At 34.3% G+C, this 20,949-nt stretch overlaps 2 protein-coding genes across 2 annotated transcripts; one reads left to right on the forward strand and one right to left on the reverse strand.

Annotated features, from left to right (window-relative positions):
• The first annotated feature begins 13,611 nt into the window (after window positions 1-13,611).
• Window positions 13,612-15,434, forward strand: LOC106132722 (uncharacterized). The gene is made up of 3 exons (XM_013332234.2): window positions 13,612-14,028; window positions 14,609-14,913; window positions 15,311-15,434. Exons 1-3 carry the CDS (start codon window positions 14,026-14,028, stop codon window positions 15,372-15,374), a joined length of 372 nt encoding a protein of 123 aa, XP_013187688.2. The 5' UTR covers window positions 13,612-14,025; the 3' UTR covers window positions 15,375-15,434.
• A 434-nt stretch (window positions 15,435-15,868) lies between these two features.
• Window positions 15,869-19,794, reverse strand: LOC106132547 (uncharacterized). Its single transcript, XM_060949743.1, has 2 exons — window positions 19,498-19,794; window positions 15,869-17,335 (listed from the first exon to the last, which is right to left on the reverse strand). Exons 1-2 carry the CDS (start codon window positions 19,792-19,794, stop codon window positions 15,869-15,871), a joined length of 1,764 nt encoding a protein of 587 aa, XP_060805726.1.
• Between the last annotated feature and the right edge of the window lie 1,155 nt (window positions 19,795-20,949).

The raw sequence follows: 20,949 nt of genomic DNA on the forward strand, positions 1-20,949 counted from the left end.
GTCAATGCAAACATTTAAAGTAATTTAGTCCGGTTGGAGCTACTTGTTTATTCCGTTTTATGTAGATATGCAAATAATTACGTTTTATTTACCTACATACATACATATTCTAGCACGTCTATTTCCCTTATGAGGTAGACAGAGCCAACAGTCTCGAAAAGACCGAAAGGCCAGGTTCAGCAGTATGACATTGAGATTCGAATAAGTACATACTTAGTGATAGGCTAGCCCATCGCCTAAAAGATGAATCCCAAGTTTATTAGTATTTATATTATTATCTTAGAACTAACCTAGGTACTTATTTATGTTAAATCTTTAATTATATTTTATATCTTTAATAATTATAACATGTCTATAACAAAGGACACTGTCTGTTTGACAAATCAACGCATAGCCCAAAACGCTGGGTAGGAATTTATAGTGAAATTTGGCATGTCAATAGGTTTCATGAGTGCTTAAGAGGTGCACTAAGAGATTATTTTCATATATGCGGGTGGAGCTGCGGGCATACTCTAGTCAGTATCAAAATGTTAATTATATGTATAGCATGGTTTAAAATAGCGAAAAGATTTTAATAGATGGTTTTTGTATTGACGTCAAATCATTGGAAAAAAGTTGAAATGTGCGTCATAAAAACATCGCTGCGGTGGCAATACTTACTTTTCTGATTTTTGGCTCAAGTTTGTTTGTCCACTTAGCACCTGTAATTTGATGATATTTTTATCACTTCCTGCGTCTTTCACGACCTCTTTGGCTCAGTGGCAACATTTTTTTCTTTCAAAATAAGGTCGCGCTTTCGACTCCGATCAATCACATCACGATGGAAATCAATCAGATGCTGGGACATGTCTTATTTGCCACCAAAAGTTATTTGTTATCTATATTTTAGGAATAAAAAAAAGAAATTCGTTATGGGCCTATCACAAAGGTTCATCAAAGATATTTATGCGCCATTATCAATTAAAAATATTATTTTGAAAATGTACATAATACACGCTTTATAAAGCAAATATTGTAAGTAGTTATAAGACACATATGACGCACTTTGAATATTTTAATACATAAGTAGTTTAAATTGTTACAGTTGTTTATCTACGCAATTTTTAAAATTTTCCTTTTCCGGATCGGCTCAACGTGGGCTCACTTTATCATAATGATAAATAGGTAAATCATATTGTGACGCAATATGACACACCGGGTTTTCCTTATGTATCGCATCGCACGCATATAAAATCCTTCCATTTTCTTTGAGATCCTAAGTTGCAAGGAAACTGTTCCCGCCTACATTCCCACATTTTTTGATTGGTCTGCGGTCTTGGATGTTTATGTTTCAGGATTATTAGTAGGTATCTAACGCAATGCATACCATAGACAACTTGTAAGCCGTAGTTTTGTTTTGACAAAAAACAATAACTGACGACACCCAACTTACTATATAAATGAATTATTTGGAACTTAGGGACCTATTACGTTTTGACAAAAGTCGTTGACCAAAAGATATTAGTTATTTTTACAAAAAAAGTACTTATTGTTGAGTCAGTATACCATAAAATAAAACAAGTGTAAAATTAACTTCGGGGCTAACTCAATCTGTGTAATTTGTTTCTTATTTTAGGTACTAAATTAATTTATTTTCATATTCTGAGTTCATTATAATAAGTGCTACAAATCGAACAAACGCTAAGTACGTACGTTACTTTTAAAATTAAAAAAAAGTAATTCAGATAAAATAAAAGGTTCTTTTTAGTACTTGTACTTACGTTTAACTTAGGTACCTATAGACGTAATACCTAATTACCTATGAAGGCAATAATGTACGTACGTTAACATCAAATAACTCAGTATAGTTACTTAATTCTGTAATTGTATTGTAATTAATGTTAATTCGTTTCTTTGTTCAACGTCAGGCTCATTAAACATTTTCGTCGGTAGGTAGGTACTTGTATAAAGTAAATTATAATAATGAATACGTACTTACTTATAAATTTATTTTTGCCGAAAATGGTTTATATTAAGATAAAGGTTTAGCAGATAACCCACCTCACTAGCTAGGACCGCTAGTTACGCCCACGTAAAAAAAATTGCCAAAAAAGTGACTGTAATTTTCCAAAAAGTTACTTTTTTTAATTACTAATGTTTAGTTTACTTATGTACTCAGCTTTTAACGAAGTACTGAGTCGGTAGTTGGAAAATCCAAAAACCGTATTTCGTGAATTCTTAGTTTTAAATTTCAATTAATTACACAGGAGTACCTATTGTAAAGGTGCTAATGTCTTATTTGAATGGACTTATAACTAGTCATCCTCGGAACTAAGATAGATATTCTTATATTTGGGATATAAAATCCAAACAAATATTATTTACAAATAAGGATATATTCTTGTTTGCGACAAAACTGACACTCAAAAATCTCTCAGCAGATTAAGAGCAGCATAAGCTAAGATTTTTTCTCTCTAAGAATGATTCTGGATTCCGGTAAATAATTCCAGTAAACATGAGTGAGCAAAAATTTTACCAAAAGTCAGTGTTTTAGGCATACCGGCACACCTACACAATTTATAAGAGATTAATGTTATCTGCGTCACACCCACGAACACACGTCTTTATTGATAAGTTAATTTACCTACCTTATCGCGGTACAAAGGTTTTCAGATTGGCTCCTTCTGTATCAGTAATTCCTGCTTTATCTGAGATATTGTATTCATTATCTAATGTTATTTAAGTTGTTTCTTTATGATGAAATAATTGTGGATATTACTCAAGCATATCTAATCATCATCATCATCGTGGCTTTAGTCTCGGGTGCATCCTCTCCTTTCTGAAGATGAGATGCGCTTACCTTATATATCATTAGACTCACCTTACCTTTACGGTAAGTCAGATTTTTACACGAAGCGGCTCCAGTCTTACCTTTGAAACCTTTACAGATTACAGATCACCCTTACCCGTATTGGATTTATTTATTCCACATCCAGTTGCCTGAATGTACAGGTTAGCAATCAAACAAATATAGACCAACTAAAAAAAGAGTAATTGTACATGTCCGAAGGAATTTGGACCTATGTTCACGCTTTCTTTATGGGCCCTTACCCGTTCGCATTTTCTTATGCTCTGTTTATTTTAAAATCGTATCGTAAGTGGCTCCCCAACGCTTTTTTATGCGGTGGTGGTTAAAGTTATATATAGGTATTCATCATCCTCCTGGCGCTTGTCTGAAATGAACCTTGGAAAATAAGCCGGCGTCCCCTTTGACCACTATCAAGGAGTGGGTTAATCAGGTCACGATGGGTCTTTTGCGGAGCAACTATGACTATATATTAATTCTATATATTATTAATGGTACAGTGTGGTTCCCGGCACCAATAGAAAAAAGAATAAGGCCACTCCATATCTTTACTATGGATATCGTAAGGGATAGGTTTTTATACTTGGGATTCTTCTTTTAGGCGATAGGCTAGCAACCTGTCCCTATTTGAATTTAAATTCAAATAGGGACAAATATTATATTAACTAGCTGTGCCCGCGACTTCGTCCGCGTGGAATCTATACATATAATAAATCTGTAGAAGGGTCAATTCTGTACATTGAAAATATTAAAAAAATAAATAGCAGGGGATGTTACTGGATCGATACCAAACCCAAATATGTGATTAAAAAATTTTTTGTCTGTCTGTCTGTATGTTCAGGCATCACGTGAAAACTAACGGTTCGATTTCGATGAAACTTGGTATAATTATACCTTATTATCCTGGGCATAAAATAGGATACTTTTTATCCTGGAAAAATACGTAGAAAAAAAATAAATCTTAATTTTTCAGTTTTATCCATAGACGTTGTTCTGTAGAACCGCGAACACACGTTGCGTTACCCGCAGTGGATTAAGCGCCGTAACCTGTAGCGCCGAAAGTCGGCTTTGGCATGAACCGTTTGCGGCAAACGCGGGCTGTCATTCTTATTGGAATTAATAATATTGTATGCGTGTAATATAAAAACCCATGGGTGGAATAACTGTTCTTTTTTGTGGCGACTTCAGACAAATTCTGCCGGTGATACCACGAGGAACACGAGCTGATGAAATCAGAGCTTGCCTCGAGTAAAAGGTCGAGTCTATGGCAACATATTATATCCATGCATTTAACAACAATTTTCAAATTTAATATTAAAAACTGGCGAGGGATCTTATCCAAGTGATGAAGGAAAAGTAGCTTTAAATGATTAGTTGTAGCTGTTTCGTCCCTGCACGAACTAATTCAAATTCAAAATTTTTATTCATTACTATAGGATACTTCATAACGCTTAATAATTGTCAAAACGTATGGTTTAACAACATCGTCGGTTGACGTCAAATAAATTACTTAAAACTAAGTTTACTGCCGCTTCCAAGGCGTCAGTGCAGAAGAAGCGGTAACAAACTGCACTGCAGCATTTTACATACATTGTTCAGATTTATATATTTATATGAGATTTTAATATTAAAAAATATATATATATACAAACATACATACACAAAATCACGCCTCTTTCCCGGAGGGGTAGGCAGAGACTACCTCTTTCCACTTGCCACGATCTCTGCATACTTCCTTCGCTTCATCCACATTCATAACTCTCTTCATGCAAGCTCGGCAGTTTCTATATATACAAATGTATATATATATTTTATGGATTGCCAATTTTAAAAAGATTTATGTACACAGTGTACTGAATTTTGATTTAAGTTCAAATCAAACTACAATCATTATGAGGTTCCTGTGCCAAGCTCAAGCCAGATGTTTTTATCATTAAGGTAATCATCAGTCCTATAATAAGCTTTCTCACAAATTACTATCTAATATTAATATAATATAGATATTAAGCAAAACAGCTGAGCGTGGCCTTTAAGTCTTTTGATGAATGCAGGCTCTGTCGACCCCGCAGTTGATATAGACGTGATTACATGTTATGTTATGTATGTATTAATGAGAAAGTAAGTGCGTGTTGATTGTCACCACTTCACACTGTATCTTCTTGACCTATCTTTATAAACCGGACATAGGAACTTACACTGAAAAGGACAGATTACATTTTATCCCGATGAAAGGGCTTTGCTCCCACACAGTATCGCAAATCGGCCCTGTTATAACAAAATCTATTGAAACAAGAAATCGTCATTGGCTCGTTGCACCTTGACTGTTATATTCAGAGTGCGTTTTTTTAATTGCTGGCAAAGGATCCATCGGCAATGACCTGTTTCGTTGGAAAAGCAGATGAATAACAATGATTGTTATTTTCGAATCAATGATAATCGCTTGATTCAATTTCAAAAACTATACCTAATTAAAATTTTGAATTCGAAAGAAAATGAATTTAGGAAATTTTAAAAATAAAATTCCCGAATTTAGGTAGGTATATAATATAACAATAACATTGTTTTGTTATCGTCCTTTTGTAACCTTCCTGATACCTTATCAGAAGGTAGACACACCGACAGTCTAGACATGATAAAACGTAAGTAGGTATGCGACCACAAAGGATGTAGATAGAGTTAAGAAGGTAGATAAGACAATTCCCCGAATTAAGTAAATATTACCTACGCATTATGTGACCGTGATATTTTCTTCATTTGATGACCGATTAGGAAAAAATTGCAGTATTATTTTTATTATCATCTCTCATCCCGGTTGTACCCTCACTGAAAAGACGTCAAAATGGAGTGATTATCTTTTGAGGAACGGGATCCGATATTAAAAAGCACGTTAAACGAAGGGGTTCAGTCGTATTTAGACCATGAAGTGTGACCGCGAAATATTTACCTGCGTTTGAATACGGACTGTATAAACAGGATACCACCACGCATGTTGCGAAGTGCCTGATGATTCCCCCAGCTTGTGGTATGCTGATACGAAGAACTCTAATAGCTTACCAGCCTTCGAGCTACAACTACACATTAAGTGTTGATTTAGACCCCTTAAAAGCCTTTATTTGAAGTGATGACTGCGCAGTGTCCAATTTTTCTGTCTTCCCTTTTGCCAAGAGGAACGGATAATTCAGATGATTACATGAAACGACTCCGTCTGACCCCTGTAGGAGCTTGGTTTTTATAAGTTACTTTATATTAGTTACTCACTGAATTAATAGTTCTCCCTGTTCCTCCTCGAATGTTCTCATTAAGGGGAAAATTCGTAAAGATACCTACTCACAGTAGTTAAACCTCCAATTGCAGTGACATGAAGGCGAAAAGAGCAGGACAAACAAAAAATAATCATTCGAAGGACAGTGGGATCAGTAAAATTACGTTAAGGTCGATGCTCCACAGAAAAGAGATGTTATTGTATGGACCCATCCTAAAATACTGGGAATCACTGAGTAAGTATATTAGCCTCCAATTGAGTTAAAACTAAATTGTTATATAAAATAGATGATTATCCTACTTTTTGTGCGGAATCCAATCTAAGAAAAATATATTGCAAAATTATTCGTTACGAAACCGGTCTAAATCGTTGGTTGCTGTTCCACAAGGTCGGTCAAAGTCCAATTTTGGTTTGCATTTCGTAGAGTCGAACCGGTATGTTTGTCCCACAATCAAAACATGACTTGGTTTCTCTTTACATCTACGGACTGTTCAAGCTACTGAATTTATTTTATATTTTGCTTAAGTACCTCTGAGTCACTAAATGCATTTAATGAAAAATCGCAGTAAGTACATCGCATCTTAATTGTGGATAGACACCAAGCGTTCAATCACTGCCATTCAACTACTCGACTACACGCCGTTAGTTAACGTTATACGCTTTTACAAATAGATACCTACCTGTAAACAAAGTGAATAAAGATAAGTTGGTCAGACATCATGTTGATCGATTAAATATGCTTTTTGACGTATCTATTTGCATATAAAAACATGGTTATATGAGTTAACCTTCGTTTCTCATCTTTGTCAAATACCTACTTACTTAAAAGTTGTTTGAATAACATCCGGATATTATTTTTATCTCGTTATAAATATCCGAATATATTTTTTGTTTTTATTTTTTTGTAGCAATCAAAGAAATTAAACCTTAGCAATACTGAATGCTGTTACTTATAATTTATTAGTCTAAAAGATTAACGTGTTAAAGGCAAATTGTTTGAAATATCTACATTCTTAGCAATGCAATACCTATCCACGAAAATATATTTTCCATCCAAACAATACAATAGGTGTGAACATCACTGGAATTATGAGGTGTTTTTTTCTTTCTCGCAGAAAAAATACCTATCTGAATTAGAGCGAATTTTTCCCAAAAACTAAGTACCTACAACCAGATTTAAGAGTTATGAGCAACCAGCAGTACAACAAATAACCTAAGAGTACCTTACACGAGGTACGCACTTCCGTAGTGTCTATATCGTTTCGCTTTATGATATAACAGAACCTACTCATCTACTTTTAAGTGGTGAAACGAGGCCCTTCTGTGCCGTGTGAGGTTGTTCAAGTGTAGCTTTCTTTACGCTTACCGTGAGGTTTCTATTCTGCGCAATACGAGTATTAGTAGAAAGGCTGCAATCTGCTGCAGATAAATTAGGTATGCTTAATATAACTTGCGACTCGCCCCGGCTTCGTACAGGTAGCATTTATACAAATAAACCTTCCTCTAGCAATTTAAAAAACTGGATCAAAATTCGTCGTGTAGTTTTGAAAATCTAAGCATACCTAATAGACAGTAGGTACCTACTACGCAGAGATGTCACATTTTACGACAGGGAAATCTGCATGTTTAGTAAAAATATATCATCTGGTGGTTAAAGGTGAATTTTATTAACTTCATGCTTTTAGGTCTTTATGGAGAATAAAAAAGGAGAGAGGATTATGAATGAAGGATTCAACTCAATAAGACAAAGAGAATTGCAATAGTATTTCAATTCATTTCCGTGATAAAATCAAAATTATTCGGAACGGAAAGAGCTATGAGTGAGCATGCGCCCTCGTGCCCATAACAAAGTAAATAACGCATAATTCTGTTTAATTACATGTAAATTCAAATAACTTCATTATTGTAAATTGCATTGTTACATTAAGGGTGCCTGCATATCGAGTTTTAAATAAAAGTCGATCATTTTATAATTCTCCAAAAAATATACGAGTGAGTAGTGTGAGTACATATGGGCTAAGTAGGGACTAAGTATCTAATAAAATAACAAATGTAGCACAAGTTGAACGTTTATCTTTTATTTGTCTAAAATAATATGAATAGATTTAAAATAACTACCTAATTATAATGCTGCCCTTGAACTTCTTTTTGTGAAACTTTTTGAAAAATCTCTCATAAAAACCGTGTAACAAAGATGCATACCGAATACCTACCCACCTATTATAATATTATATATTGTGTTCAAAGACTGTAAAGTACTTTGGAGACGTGACACTACGTAAATTGCTATTCTTGCTGTTTTTTTTATTCAGTAATTTAAATAGGCATTATATGTAAATCAGGTTAATGTTATATACATTTGAATTTTAAATGTACCTACACGTGATTAAAATTTTCTGTATTAAATTCTTTCTATTTCATTAAGAAAATCCAAATCTCATCAAAATTATAAGTACCTACCTACCTAGTTATTGCAAAAACGACGTCTTGGTGCTGATGGTTTATTTCTTTTAAAAAACAAACAAATGAAATCTTTATCTAAGCCCAGACTAGATATGGGTTCTTTACTGCAATTACTTCATAATATACTTAATTCGATTTTAATGGCATGTGGTTTCTGGCACTTAAGAATCAGACTTCATCTCTTTGCCATGAATGTCGTAAAAGGCGTCTAAGGAACAGACTAATAAAATTGGTATTCTTTTTTAGGCAATCGTCTAGCAATCTCAATTCCTTCTTTAAGCCATACAGCTGAATGTGCTCTTAAGTCCTAATGACACTGTTGGTCTGTCAACCCCGTAAGTGATGGAGACGTGAATAATTATGTACATATTTTCCGTTCTTTTTGTTTAAAAAATAAATGTTACATATAAGTACGATACCTAGATTTTTGAAGAGCTCCGACTAGATCTCTGCTTTACCTCAAGTTTGTACTTGTCTTCTGACTGAAATGACCTAATAATGGCTGACGTAGCCGATCCATGTTCAGAAAACTAAGCAAATAATCATAAAATTAAGACCTAACCCTTATCTTATATGATATATTAAAATACACACACACACACATGGTCATGTCTATATCCCTTGCGGGGTAGACAGAGCCAACAGTCTTGAAAAGACTGAATGGCCACGTTCAGCTATTTGGCTCAATGATAGAATTGAGATTGAAATAGTGACAGGTTGCTAACTCATCGCCTAAAAAAGAATCCCAAGTTTGTAAGCCTATCCCTTAGTCGCCTTTTACGACATCCATGGGAAATAGATGGAGTGGTCCTATTCTTTTTTGTATTGGTGCCGGGAACCACACAGCTGAAAATACTTAGAACTATATTAAAATACTTAGAACTGAATCGATGGTTTCCAACAAATCCTTAGGATACCGTTGGATGCTGTAGTGTAGACGTTGACACCATAAAAATATACTTTTTGGGATACGGCATTCACCATAAATAGAGTAATTGTGATACTTGTGAGTGACTCTATAGGCTCACCCTAACATAAAAAAGTACGCAACATTATTTGTTCTAAAGTGGCAAAATAATAAGTGCGAACTAAAGTGGGAAAACCCAATATTGCATTATGTCAAGCGAAGGTGCTACGGTCGGTTGTTGACCTTTGCTTGTTCTAGAAGGTTCACTATGCTGTTGCCGGCCGCCAATGAAGGGTTACGTACTGGTATACTGAACAAATATTAAACGTATTTAAGATTCAGTATTCAGTAAGGGGTTTTCTAAGTAAAAATGGTTTTCTTCATATTTACTGTATATAATAATATAATAAGATAATTAATGGTTACAAATAAAGGCCAAAAAAAATTGCAGATGAAATCAGGACCGGAGGAACTGAGTTTAATCAACTTTCTATTATAGGTACTGCAACTTTTAACACGAAACTTTGGGAACATAACATATTATCCACTAAAATTGCAAACCCGACGCGAAATTCGACAATTATAACGAAATTGTTACAAAATTTTAATGTTTATGTAACACGCGGCACGCATATAGAATGCAGTCCAAGGACGCAAGTCCGAGTGGTCTCCCAGAGCCGGCAAAATGCCATGCTGCAGCTGCAAAATAAGGAGAATACAAAATTTAGTCTTGAACGAAGATAAAGTGCTATTACGCACGTGTAGGTGGTCCTATACGTGTGAATTTAGCAAATCGCTAGGGAAATCCCAAGGTAACTATAGTTTTTACTGGGACGAAAACGACCGGGATGAATAGTAAAAGTAAAAGTGAGTAAAAAAATACAAATAAGTACCTACCTTAATTAAATAAATTTTCGAAAAATTAGGTTTATAGTTTTTTCCGGAATGTAGTTATACATCTGGTTATAATTAAAGTAAAATGCTTTCATCTTATGATTGTGACGCGTTGTAATTTAAATTTTAACAATACAAGAAAATTTATGACCAGATTTTTTTTTCATTCATTCCATATGGATTTGCCCACTCCACGTAAATACACAATTGAGTGACCCTCCTGTGTTCTCCATATTTTATTCTTCTAACGAGATTTCATAGATATTAGTGAGAGTAAATGTTAACACAGATGAACAGGCACACCCATTGCGAATATGCTGTGGTTTTGTATGACTGATACTCGTAGTTATTTATTGTAATGATACAGCTGCACTGATTCAACAAGATAATCAAAAGATGATATCATAGGAACTAAGAACAATAAGGAATTAAATAAATACCCAGTTATGTACCAACTTTTTATAATAATGCGTAAATAAAAGTTGACTGTTTTTAATCTCTTGAGGTACGTAGCTAGTGTTATGAATTGAACAGAAAGACCGATTTAAAATCCCCTAAAATGACCTAAAATTCCTAAAACCATAGAAATCTATTCCGATGATTATACTAAGGAATCGGCCAAGTACAAGTCGGTCTTGCACATGCAGGGCTTCATATCCTTAGTCATCAGCTAAGCGTTTTTAAAGTGCAAATCATCTGAACAGAGATCTTTGATAGTTTTGTAAAATTTTCTCTTCTTTGTTCTTGAAATGAAAATAGGGTTAAATAGACGCATCTCCCATAAATGGCGATTCATATGTATGTAGGAAGTATGAGGAGTCTTTTACAAAGAATTTATCGCCGTCGGCCAACCGACCAACCAACCCGCCAATTGAAAACGCCTTTGAAACTTTTTGTGATTTTTTCCCTTGCATTGCCAACGTATGAGCAGATATCAGTTCGAAGAAAGTGAACACTATTTAAAAAACATAAAATAATAAATTAACAGTTTTGTTAATCAAGGAAAGAACGGCAAATTTTGCTTAAAACAATAACCGCACGGTGTTTGTTCTAACATAATATGCAGTTTCCGTAGATAACGAGTTAGAACATTAGCTCCTACGTTTAGGTCAAGCAACTGCATATTCATGCAAATAAATGTTAATAGCTGTTGGTTTTCCGCAGATTGTATAGTATCAGCCTATTTGTAATGACTTAACAACTAACGCAATAAAAATGCAATTGCAGTACCTCGCTTTGCTTATTCTCAAGAGTTCTCGAATTACCTGGATACAGTTTACACAAATTCTAGAAAAATCGAGAATTATCGAATTGTGCAGTAACGTAGTTAGGTACTGATCAAATGTCAAATTTCAACAACATCCGTTCAGCAGTGTTACTCATACGTATACCTAACCATTTTAACATCTGAACAAAATAAAAAGAAATAAATTGGCAGTGCATCCCAGACAACTAAAATATATATATTTGGTTTCTGTTGTATCACTGTAACTAAAACTGAAACTCCCATTCTATAATACATAGGTAGCAATACCTAACCGAATCAAAATCTATGAAAACGTTCGAGTCAAATGTCTAATAGAAGATAACGGAATGCATCATGATTGCACCACCATCTTGATAAGGTAGGTAACTAGGATCGATACACACGTACTGTCATAGAATTCGGTATAATGTAAGGCAATAGATATGCCTAACAAATACAAAAACAGCGATGTGTGGCGGCTTGAATTGCATGCAATTTTGCACGCGTTGTGAACCTGTCAAATGAACCTTAGAATTTAAATAGAAGATCAAAAAAACTTAACGGTGTCCCGATGTTACAACGGCCATAATCACATCCGCTGCGACGTCACATTCCCCTGGTTACCGCTTCTATAGTCTTATATTATTTCGATTTCTATGCGTACTGTAGGCTTATTTGAAGTGCGTGTACCTATTCCGTGTCACGGTCAAGTCCTCGAACAGTTAAACATCTATTGTATATTGAATTTAATAGGCAGAACAAGACACTACACTGACCTTTTCATTGGCCTTAAATTGGACCTATACAAAACTGATATCAAGATGTTGTTACCAACACACAGTCAAAATCACAGTCCTAGGGATTTTACATATCTACAAATCATAAAAATTGCTTCTAGCAAAAAATTCGACACTTAGATCGGTAAGTTAGTAATAAATATTATTAATATATAATGGGAAAGTGGGGGTGTTGTGTCTACTTCACGTAAATGACTAAGATAAGGACACCCATTTTTATATGACGAGGGTCGGATCGGCTAAAAGGTAGTTAATAATAAATTTTGAATTATGGTGCTAACCGTTCCTCTTACGGTGAGGGTAAACATCGAAAGGTAACCTACACATTCAGGCACCTGAATGTGTTACCATGATCCAATACGAGTTAGTAGGTTCTCCTGCAAAGCTTGCGGAGGTCAGATGGGATGGGAGCTGCTTTGTTTAGAAACCTGACTAACTTAATCCTGGATTATGGTCTTAAATACGCACTCCGGGCGCCTCTCCAGAGTGGTGAGGATTACCTGGACTAACGCCAGGAAAAAGAAAAGCCAACAGGAAGCGAACACCAGCCAAGTCAAAATATTCCTGCAGAAAGTGGATGTAGCGCCATCTAACTTATCGTCATTATACTACGCAATAAAACTATAGTAAACTTTATTCGCACCACAGGTGGTTTAGGTTTGTTCACCATTTGTTAATCAGTGGTATAAAAGGTAGATGGCTAAAACAATGTTGAATATATACTGTCGGCATGATCCCTGGTTGCGTCCTTAATCCTCATCTCTCTGGAAAGGAAGGGTGTCCATCACCCTCCATAGCAAGAGGACAGGAAATTCTTAGGTGGATAATTAGCAAATGGACAGAGTATATTCATGAGGAACAAGTTTTTGTTGATCAATGAAATAACGGCAGAGCATTGAAAATCTCATCACTCTGTAAAGGAGTCAGGGGTTTATAATCCTAGATTGATAGGTCAGGTTTTTATTCGGAGTGACTCTCAACATATGTACCTTAGACCTCCGCAAACATCGCAGGCAAAGCACATCGTTACATATCTGCCTATCTAATATTGCTTGGCGGAATTTCACAATATGCTGCGTCACCGTAAACTCATCGGACCTAAGCATTCAACCAAATGAAACAATAAAGAAAAGAGTCATTGTTAGGTAAGCAACTCTTTTTTTAGTTGGATACCTTCATCCATTCGTCCACCGACACTTATATTTTAAGAAAGGTATCATCTGTCGCATCTGTTTATTTTCCCCTGAAAATCGGTTTGAGTACAATGACTTCTTCTATGAACCGGATACGTTGCTCAATTCCGATGTTTTTGTTTTGGTCGAAGGAACCTCATAAAAATGGAAATATATGCAGATATATATAGCCAAAAAACCCAATGGGTTCGATACATTAAAAATATCCGCAGATCCGTTATCAATGACGTTATCACCCATGGCTGCCTTGTCGCATACCTAACTGTTGCATTTAAATAAAAGATTAATGAAATAGCATTAGAACAGGATGGTGATTTTGTCTCTTTTCTTTCACATCCTTTTTGGGATATATATTCGGCCCCATGGATTATAATCAAGTAGTATTGCGTTTCACGCCAACGGAATTCAAATAAACAATATGGTAAGATTTTATTTTGTTTTCAATTGGTACGATTTTTTGTAATAGGTATTTAGTTAAGTAGTGTGGCTCCCGGCACTAATGAAAAAGAATAATGATCGTGCCGTATTGGTATTTTCAAAAATGTTGGCTCTGTCTACCCCGCAAGGGATAAAGACGTGCTTAGATTTATGTATGTATGTAATTAATATATGTAGGTACATATTTTGTTCATTTTCTGAAACCTGAAAATGAAATTAAATTTATTTTACTTAATTTAATATTGACCAAAATTAAATAGTAACGTTACATTCCATTAGCCTGGTAGATACCAATCATTGTTCCAACCTAATTACTCTTTTCGCATTAGCTAAGCGAGAATTATTATATTACTGAAAACAAAAACTATGATAACTTTGATTATTAGGTTTTTATTGTATTACATCATAGCAAACCTACTTCATCTTCACCATATGGCGAGATGCAATGCAATGGTCGCGATGTTATTGTATTTTACTATACGTTACAATACACCCAAACATAATGCTGCTTTATTGATAACTGCATTGCATTATCTTACATTTATTTTTTAAATTTTGCTCAGATCTTCAAATTTATAACCATCCTGGCGATCGCCGCCGCTTGCAACGCCATTCCTCTTAAAGAAGTGTTGAAGCCCGAAAATGAGCCAATCAACGTCAATCCGCTACCAGAGAACACCCCAATAAAACCAGAAAATGCTGTACAAGCAGATGAAAAGGCTCCTTTACCAGCCGGTGCTGATGATAAAACCACAGGATCCAAATCTGACGAAACAGATTTAAAAACAGACAATACTTTTTGGTGGGGCAGCTCCTACAGATATCCAGCCCGCTCCAGATACTATTATAACTACCAATACGTACCAAGGTTTGTAGACTTTTTTTTATTACGTAACTTGTGATAAGAATTGCTTTAAAACACGATTAATATTGTATCAAAACTGGTTGTTATTCTTAGACCCAATAAGCTACCATTTATATTGTCCACATAATTTTGTAGAAATCCGAAGTAAGGTCATAATTATATTGAAAGTTTTTTATTATGTTTAGTAGACCTTAGTAGATTCGAAAATTAGATTGAGCTCAGATTTTACGTTTGATATTGTGTCATTACAATATTTATCAGCCTCTCTTCATCTCATTATTTAAATTAGTCTTACAAAGAAACATTTTCAATTAAATACGAAAAATCCCGTATACCGTACCTTTGAATTACATTTTTTTTTAATAATATTAACTTTTCACGTTTTTATTTTGCCTTGCAGGACATTCGAGTACACCTACTATACTGCGCCCCGCACTTATTCCTACTGGACTCCATATTGGTAAACGAGGATCAAGCAAAAGACAAATATTATAAGAACGACAACCTACATAATAAAAAGTAAATACATTTTATTGTTTAAATTTTGATATACCACCTAATCTCGAATAATAAAAAATCAACATCCATCTCCAACCAACACCACCAGTTTACCATCATTATATACGTATCACTAATTTTCTTAGTATTATGGTTAGATCCTTTCGCTGAAATCTAAACTAGGTTCTTATAGCTACACGTTGATGAAAGTAAAATGGGAAAGTGAATCAGCAATCACTTTTGATGATTCTTTTTATTTGGAAGGATAACCTTTTAAAAGGACAAAGAATAAGAAAAACATAATAACTTACATTATTAAATTTTTTTATTGTGATACATATCATTTTAAATTTAGTTATTAAAAAGTGAATTCGTTTTACAGATGAATTTTAATAAATAGATATACCTATGTAGATAATAACTTAACAGATAAAAATTAACGGCGATAAATTTATCTGCATTACGATGGTGGTTTAATTTCAGTTGCTTGATACAAAGAATTTATTGCAATATCAGATGACACAAATGCCATCGATTTAGCTAGAGTGGCCAAAGACAGTGTGTCCATAATTACTCTATTAGCTACATGATTGAGGTTGGCTCCATAAGATTGCGCTGTGTATTTCAATGCCAACTTTATAACTCTTTCGCAGGCGAGAGACTTTGATGATGCAACTTTAGCTTCTTTACCAGCTTGTTGGGCGGCTGTTTTAGCCAAATTCATCATCAGATCTTGATGAGAAGTCATGCCATTTTTGGCAAATGCTACAGACATTTTAACTTCGATGGAAGCAGTCAAAGCACGCCTCAGTGCCACAACACTTGCTGCAGTCAGGTAAGCTACATCCCCGGCATAAAGTATAGCTTTCTTAGCTTTGACCTCCAGTCGTTCTAATTTGGCCTTAGCTTTTTTGCTATTGATTAATTCTTCGTCACCATCGACTTGATCCAATTCTAATTCTGCCACTATATCCGATCTTAATGGAGACTTATAATCTTTAGGATCTAACCAGTCATCCATTAATTCGGGCGCATTTACCTCTTGATTTTCAAGTGTTTTTGTTTTGGTAACTACGTAATGAGTGCCATTTATTGCATTTTGTATCAAAATACCGTCTGTTTCATTAACATTAGTATTATTTTGTTCTAAATCTAATGCAGTTTGATTCAAAAATCCTTTTGTGACAGTTGGCATTGCCAATTGTGTATTCAATAAAATTAGAGGCTTTTTTTCGTTTCTCGAAAAAACGGTATACGGAGTCAATTTATTCTTGGTTGGTATCAATGTGCTGTTTGTATAAGCATTATTTTTCGTATCAGTTTTATTTAATATCACATTATAAATGGAAGGCATTGGTGCTTTATCCGGAACAGGTGTAGTAATATTTCTTATGAATTTATCATTGGTAGTGGCTCGTTTCTTTCTTAGGGATAAATCAACTGATTGCTTTTTAGACAATGCTGAAGGATAAGTGATGTCTTTTAGAGCGGCTACTATTGATATCTCAGCAGCTATTTGAGCTAAACCATATACAAGCCTATGTAATTCTGGTTCGGTTGATATTTTTGTAATGCTTAATATATGTCCAGATAAAGTTCTCGACAAATAATCTAAAATTCGTCTTGTTTCTATTGCTGTAATTCCTTTACTTTTATCTGGTGCTTCAAGTGCATCTCTAGTTATTCTTGTGATTTTGTCTTGAACGTCTAGTTTTGATAAAATTGCACTAACGAGATCCTTTGAGATCTGATACAAGTTTTCTTCCATTTTAGGATTTTGTGTTACATTTTTTGTCGCTTTAAGAATGGAGTTATCTAGCTGTTTTAAAACCTTGTGCGGTGAATTCAATAAATAACCTTCTCCTCCAAATTTAACAGCCATTTGCTCTTTTATATCATGGACTGGAGAAATGCCGGCTGATATGAACTGAAAATAATAAAAATTGTATTATAAGTTGTAACCATTAGTATGTGTATTTGGATGTAGAGCTAATGATAGTACTTACATGGGTTAGTCCAAAAAATAAAATAAATTTATAAACAAACATGTCGATAGCCTTTGTCGACAAGAACAGAAATAAAGAATGGGCCTGTCAGACCTGAAAACAATTTCTACATAACGAACTGCAATTAATTTCAGCTAACAGCCAATTAGAGTGTAGGTTAGGTACTAGGTTTCACTAAGTAGTTCGCAGATAAAAATATTTAAACCGCTTTGTTTTTATCTTGGTAGAAATCTTTAGATTTGTTTTTAGATTTACTTTTAAATATTTTTCAATAAAATAAAAAAAAACTAATGTCAATAATTTGTTTAATTCACAGTCATAATTGATGAATCCTTAACAGGTATATTGTACAATACTGTGTTGTTCAATAGACTATTTCGTTGTAAGTCACCATAAACTTTAAATATCTTTTTAATCAAACATCCCTCTTAACTAACATAATCAAATTGATTTTTTTTATAAAACTGTACTACATTACACACGCATTTTAGGTACCTACACTACTAGCTGTAGGGAGTAAGATGTCCAATTACAATTGTTCGGTTTGAATACCGGAACAATAATGGCATGTATATTAAGCATTGTAAGTATCTAAAATTATTCAACAATGCCAATTTTAATTGTAAAACAATACATTTTTGCCATCCCTTACAAATAGAGCAGCCACCCATTTAAGATATTAAATTTTTAAGATTTTAATTTTTTTAAGACTGTAAATTTATATCTAATATTTTTATCTTTGTGTCATTCTTCTTAAACTAAAGTTATTTAGAAAATTTGAATAAACCATCAAAGTCAGCTTAGAGGAAAAAAAAGTGAATGTATAGATCATAGGCCATTGGTCCTTACTCAAGTACCGGCGAAATTATATTTTACTGCATATATATACTCACGAAAAAAGCTATCCAGCAAAAGCATTATACATGGTAATTCTTCTTTTACTATGCTGAATTCTTCTGTAGACAAACAAAGGTCGGTAGACCATATCTTCTGCTGTTAGTAGAGACTCAATTCTATCATTTTTTAGTTCTCTAACATCTCTGTTCTCCAAATCCTTTATTTGAGCAGTATTTTGAATTATTACTAATTCCGGAACAGTTAAATTTGATTCTTTATTTTCTACATTTTGATTTAATTTGTCGATATTTTTTGATGAAGTGCAAATATTAACATTTACTGATACTATAAACAGGAGTATCGTTATCGAGTTCATATTTTCTAATGAATAACCTTCAAGGTTCCAGTTTTTATAATATGATCTTAGTTAACTGACTTGATAATTAGTGGTAATACTGTTAACATTACAGTGACATTTCATTATCGTTTCATTGCTACCTTTCCTTTTGATAATCATATAAATTATACCTCAATAATAAAGGCTTTATCCCTATATTTTAATTATATAAACTGCCTATGACATATTCGGTATAATTCCATTTATAATAATCGGAATAGTATCCTCATTTAACATTTTTTCCCCTTTAAATATATGTATCTTCATGTCAATACACAAATACATAGTAGGTATATAAAGCCAACAATCTCGAAAAGTCTGGGTAGATAGTACTGGAAAAGTAGATAGTACTGGAAAAGTACTTACCTACATACCTACCAATTCTTTTAATAATCTTTTTTTATTATTATGCACAGATCAGAAATTCCCTTAATTAATTTTAAAGTAACGCAAACGCAAGTAAATTCCATTTTCGTAACTTTCGGTTGGTTATCAAAGATGAACGTGGACTGTACTTATAAAAGAAATTACCAAATCTCTCAGTAGATTAAATTCGATGGGTATTTCAAATAAGTATCGGATTATTTATCGCTATTGAATGTTACCTAAAAAAGGGTACCTTTGATAAAGTAAAACAAAAGGCATTTTTACAAACAATTTATTTTTAAAATTAATAGTGATGCACAATGGGTGCAGACTTATTCTGTTCCAATAAGAACTAAATAAAATAAATTTAATAAAGAGCTTATACGGTTAAAATTTTCTTACATTCACGTTTTCTTTAATCATTGAAGTTGCAAGATCAGGTACAATTAAGTTTATTTTTCAACCGAGGAATGCGGGGAGCACCTTGATGCGACCACGGCCTTCCAAATTAGATGCTTCAAACGGTGATGCACCTGCGTCGTTGCTTGCTGGCAGAAGATCGTTTTCTTGAGCGGCATTACGGCGAACTCTGGCTGGTTCAAGCTTAGCAGCGGCAGCATTGCCTTCCACAGCACCAGATGTTAAGCCATCCTTTGCTGTAAGTGACGGTGTTGGATCTTCTTTTGGTGGGATGTGCTGGATCACAGCGCCGTCCAGGGGTGCGCACACGCAAACGGCTAGCAGCGCCAACGACGCGGCGGCTAATAGTGCTGAACGCATTTTCCAAAGATCCAATTTTTGTAAATCACACTGCTCAAACTATACTTCTTTACTACCACATCTCGCTTATATGTAAAACAATGATTACATAAATCATCAAAGTAATTGAAACTGTACATTGAATAATGGTCATTATTTATTGTTGAAGTCCTATTGAATATTGACGCACGATTTTCCAACATCTCTGAAAACATATTTATGATTGTTTTCTCACGAGCCTTGACTGGCGGGGTGCTAATACGATACCAAATGCGTCTGATAAGGTTGATAAGAATAAAGAGCAACAAAACCAATTAGCGCATAGTCACAAGACATAACAGAGCCTTTTACAGAATCATAACTAACATTGACTACCGGGAATCAAATATTGTGAAACACCTGCAATGAACTAAGAACAATTTGACAAGTAAACGCCGAGTAACGAAAAGATCTTAAATTATAATAATATCAGGCCACTCTAGCCTGAGCCCAAACAGGACCTTAGGCCAGCGGAGAGTGTGTAGAGGCTGAAGGTGTTACTGCGTCCTTAAAATAATAAAAACTTTTGGAATATAAATTATATGTAGGTATTTCCGTGCTGCTATGAACTATAAAACTGTAACAGATGCCTTTCGTCCACAATTTTACAATTCAAGACTGAATTATTTAGGTTTTTTTGACGTTCAATCATAAATTCGAATGTGGGATCGTCAAACTATCAAATAATAAGAGCCTGGAAAGATGTATTCTTTGCCTACCCTTCTGGAAAACAGGCGTGATTTTATGTATATACCTAATAATTTATAAAAACATTTATATTTCACCTCCTAACTTTACGTTAGTATTTGATGTGACTTCCTCCCTGGGTCTAGGGCACCTTAGACCATGAACTGAAAATGAGTTCAGTCAGTCCTTAGATTAGTTTTCAAACATTATTTTGTCAGTAACGTTACTCAGAAAAATCTAATTGAAACAATTTACAGATAAGAACCTTGAAACTGGAATGGTATAAGTGTCGGACCATTAACACTCTCAATCCTCAACAGTAATCCAGGTATCTTGATAATAAAGATACTCAGCTCTTTTGCGAATGAAATCCCGGACGTTAAATAGTTCACAAGATAAATAAACAATGTCTCATGAATGAGTGTTCTAGAGTATTACGCACGCTCCTCG

This window comes from Amyelois transitella, chromosome 19 (assembly GCF_032362555.1).
Source record: "Amyelois transitella isolate CPQ chromosome 19, ilAmyTran1.1, whole genome shotgun sequence".
Taxonomy (NCBI): Eukaryota; Metazoa; Arthropoda; class Insecta; order Lepidoptera; family Pyralidae; genus Amyelois; species Amyelois transitella.

Excerpts from the sequence above, each read along its gene's own strand:
- LOC106132722 (XM_013332234.2), top strand. Across the intron at positions 14,914-15,310 it reads AACTACCAATACGTACCAAG|GACATTCGAGTACACCTACT; the intron begins GTTTGTAGACTT and ends TTTGCCTTGCAG.
- LOC106132547 (XM_060949743.1), bottom strand. The coding sequence starts at position 19,794 with ATGCGTTCAGCACTATTAGCCGCCGCGTCGTTGGCGCTGCTAGCCGTT. Across the intron at positions 17,336-19,497 it reads AAGGCCGTGGTCGCATCAAG|TTCATATCAGCCGGCATTTC; the intron begins GTGCTCCCCGCA and ends TATTATTTTCAG.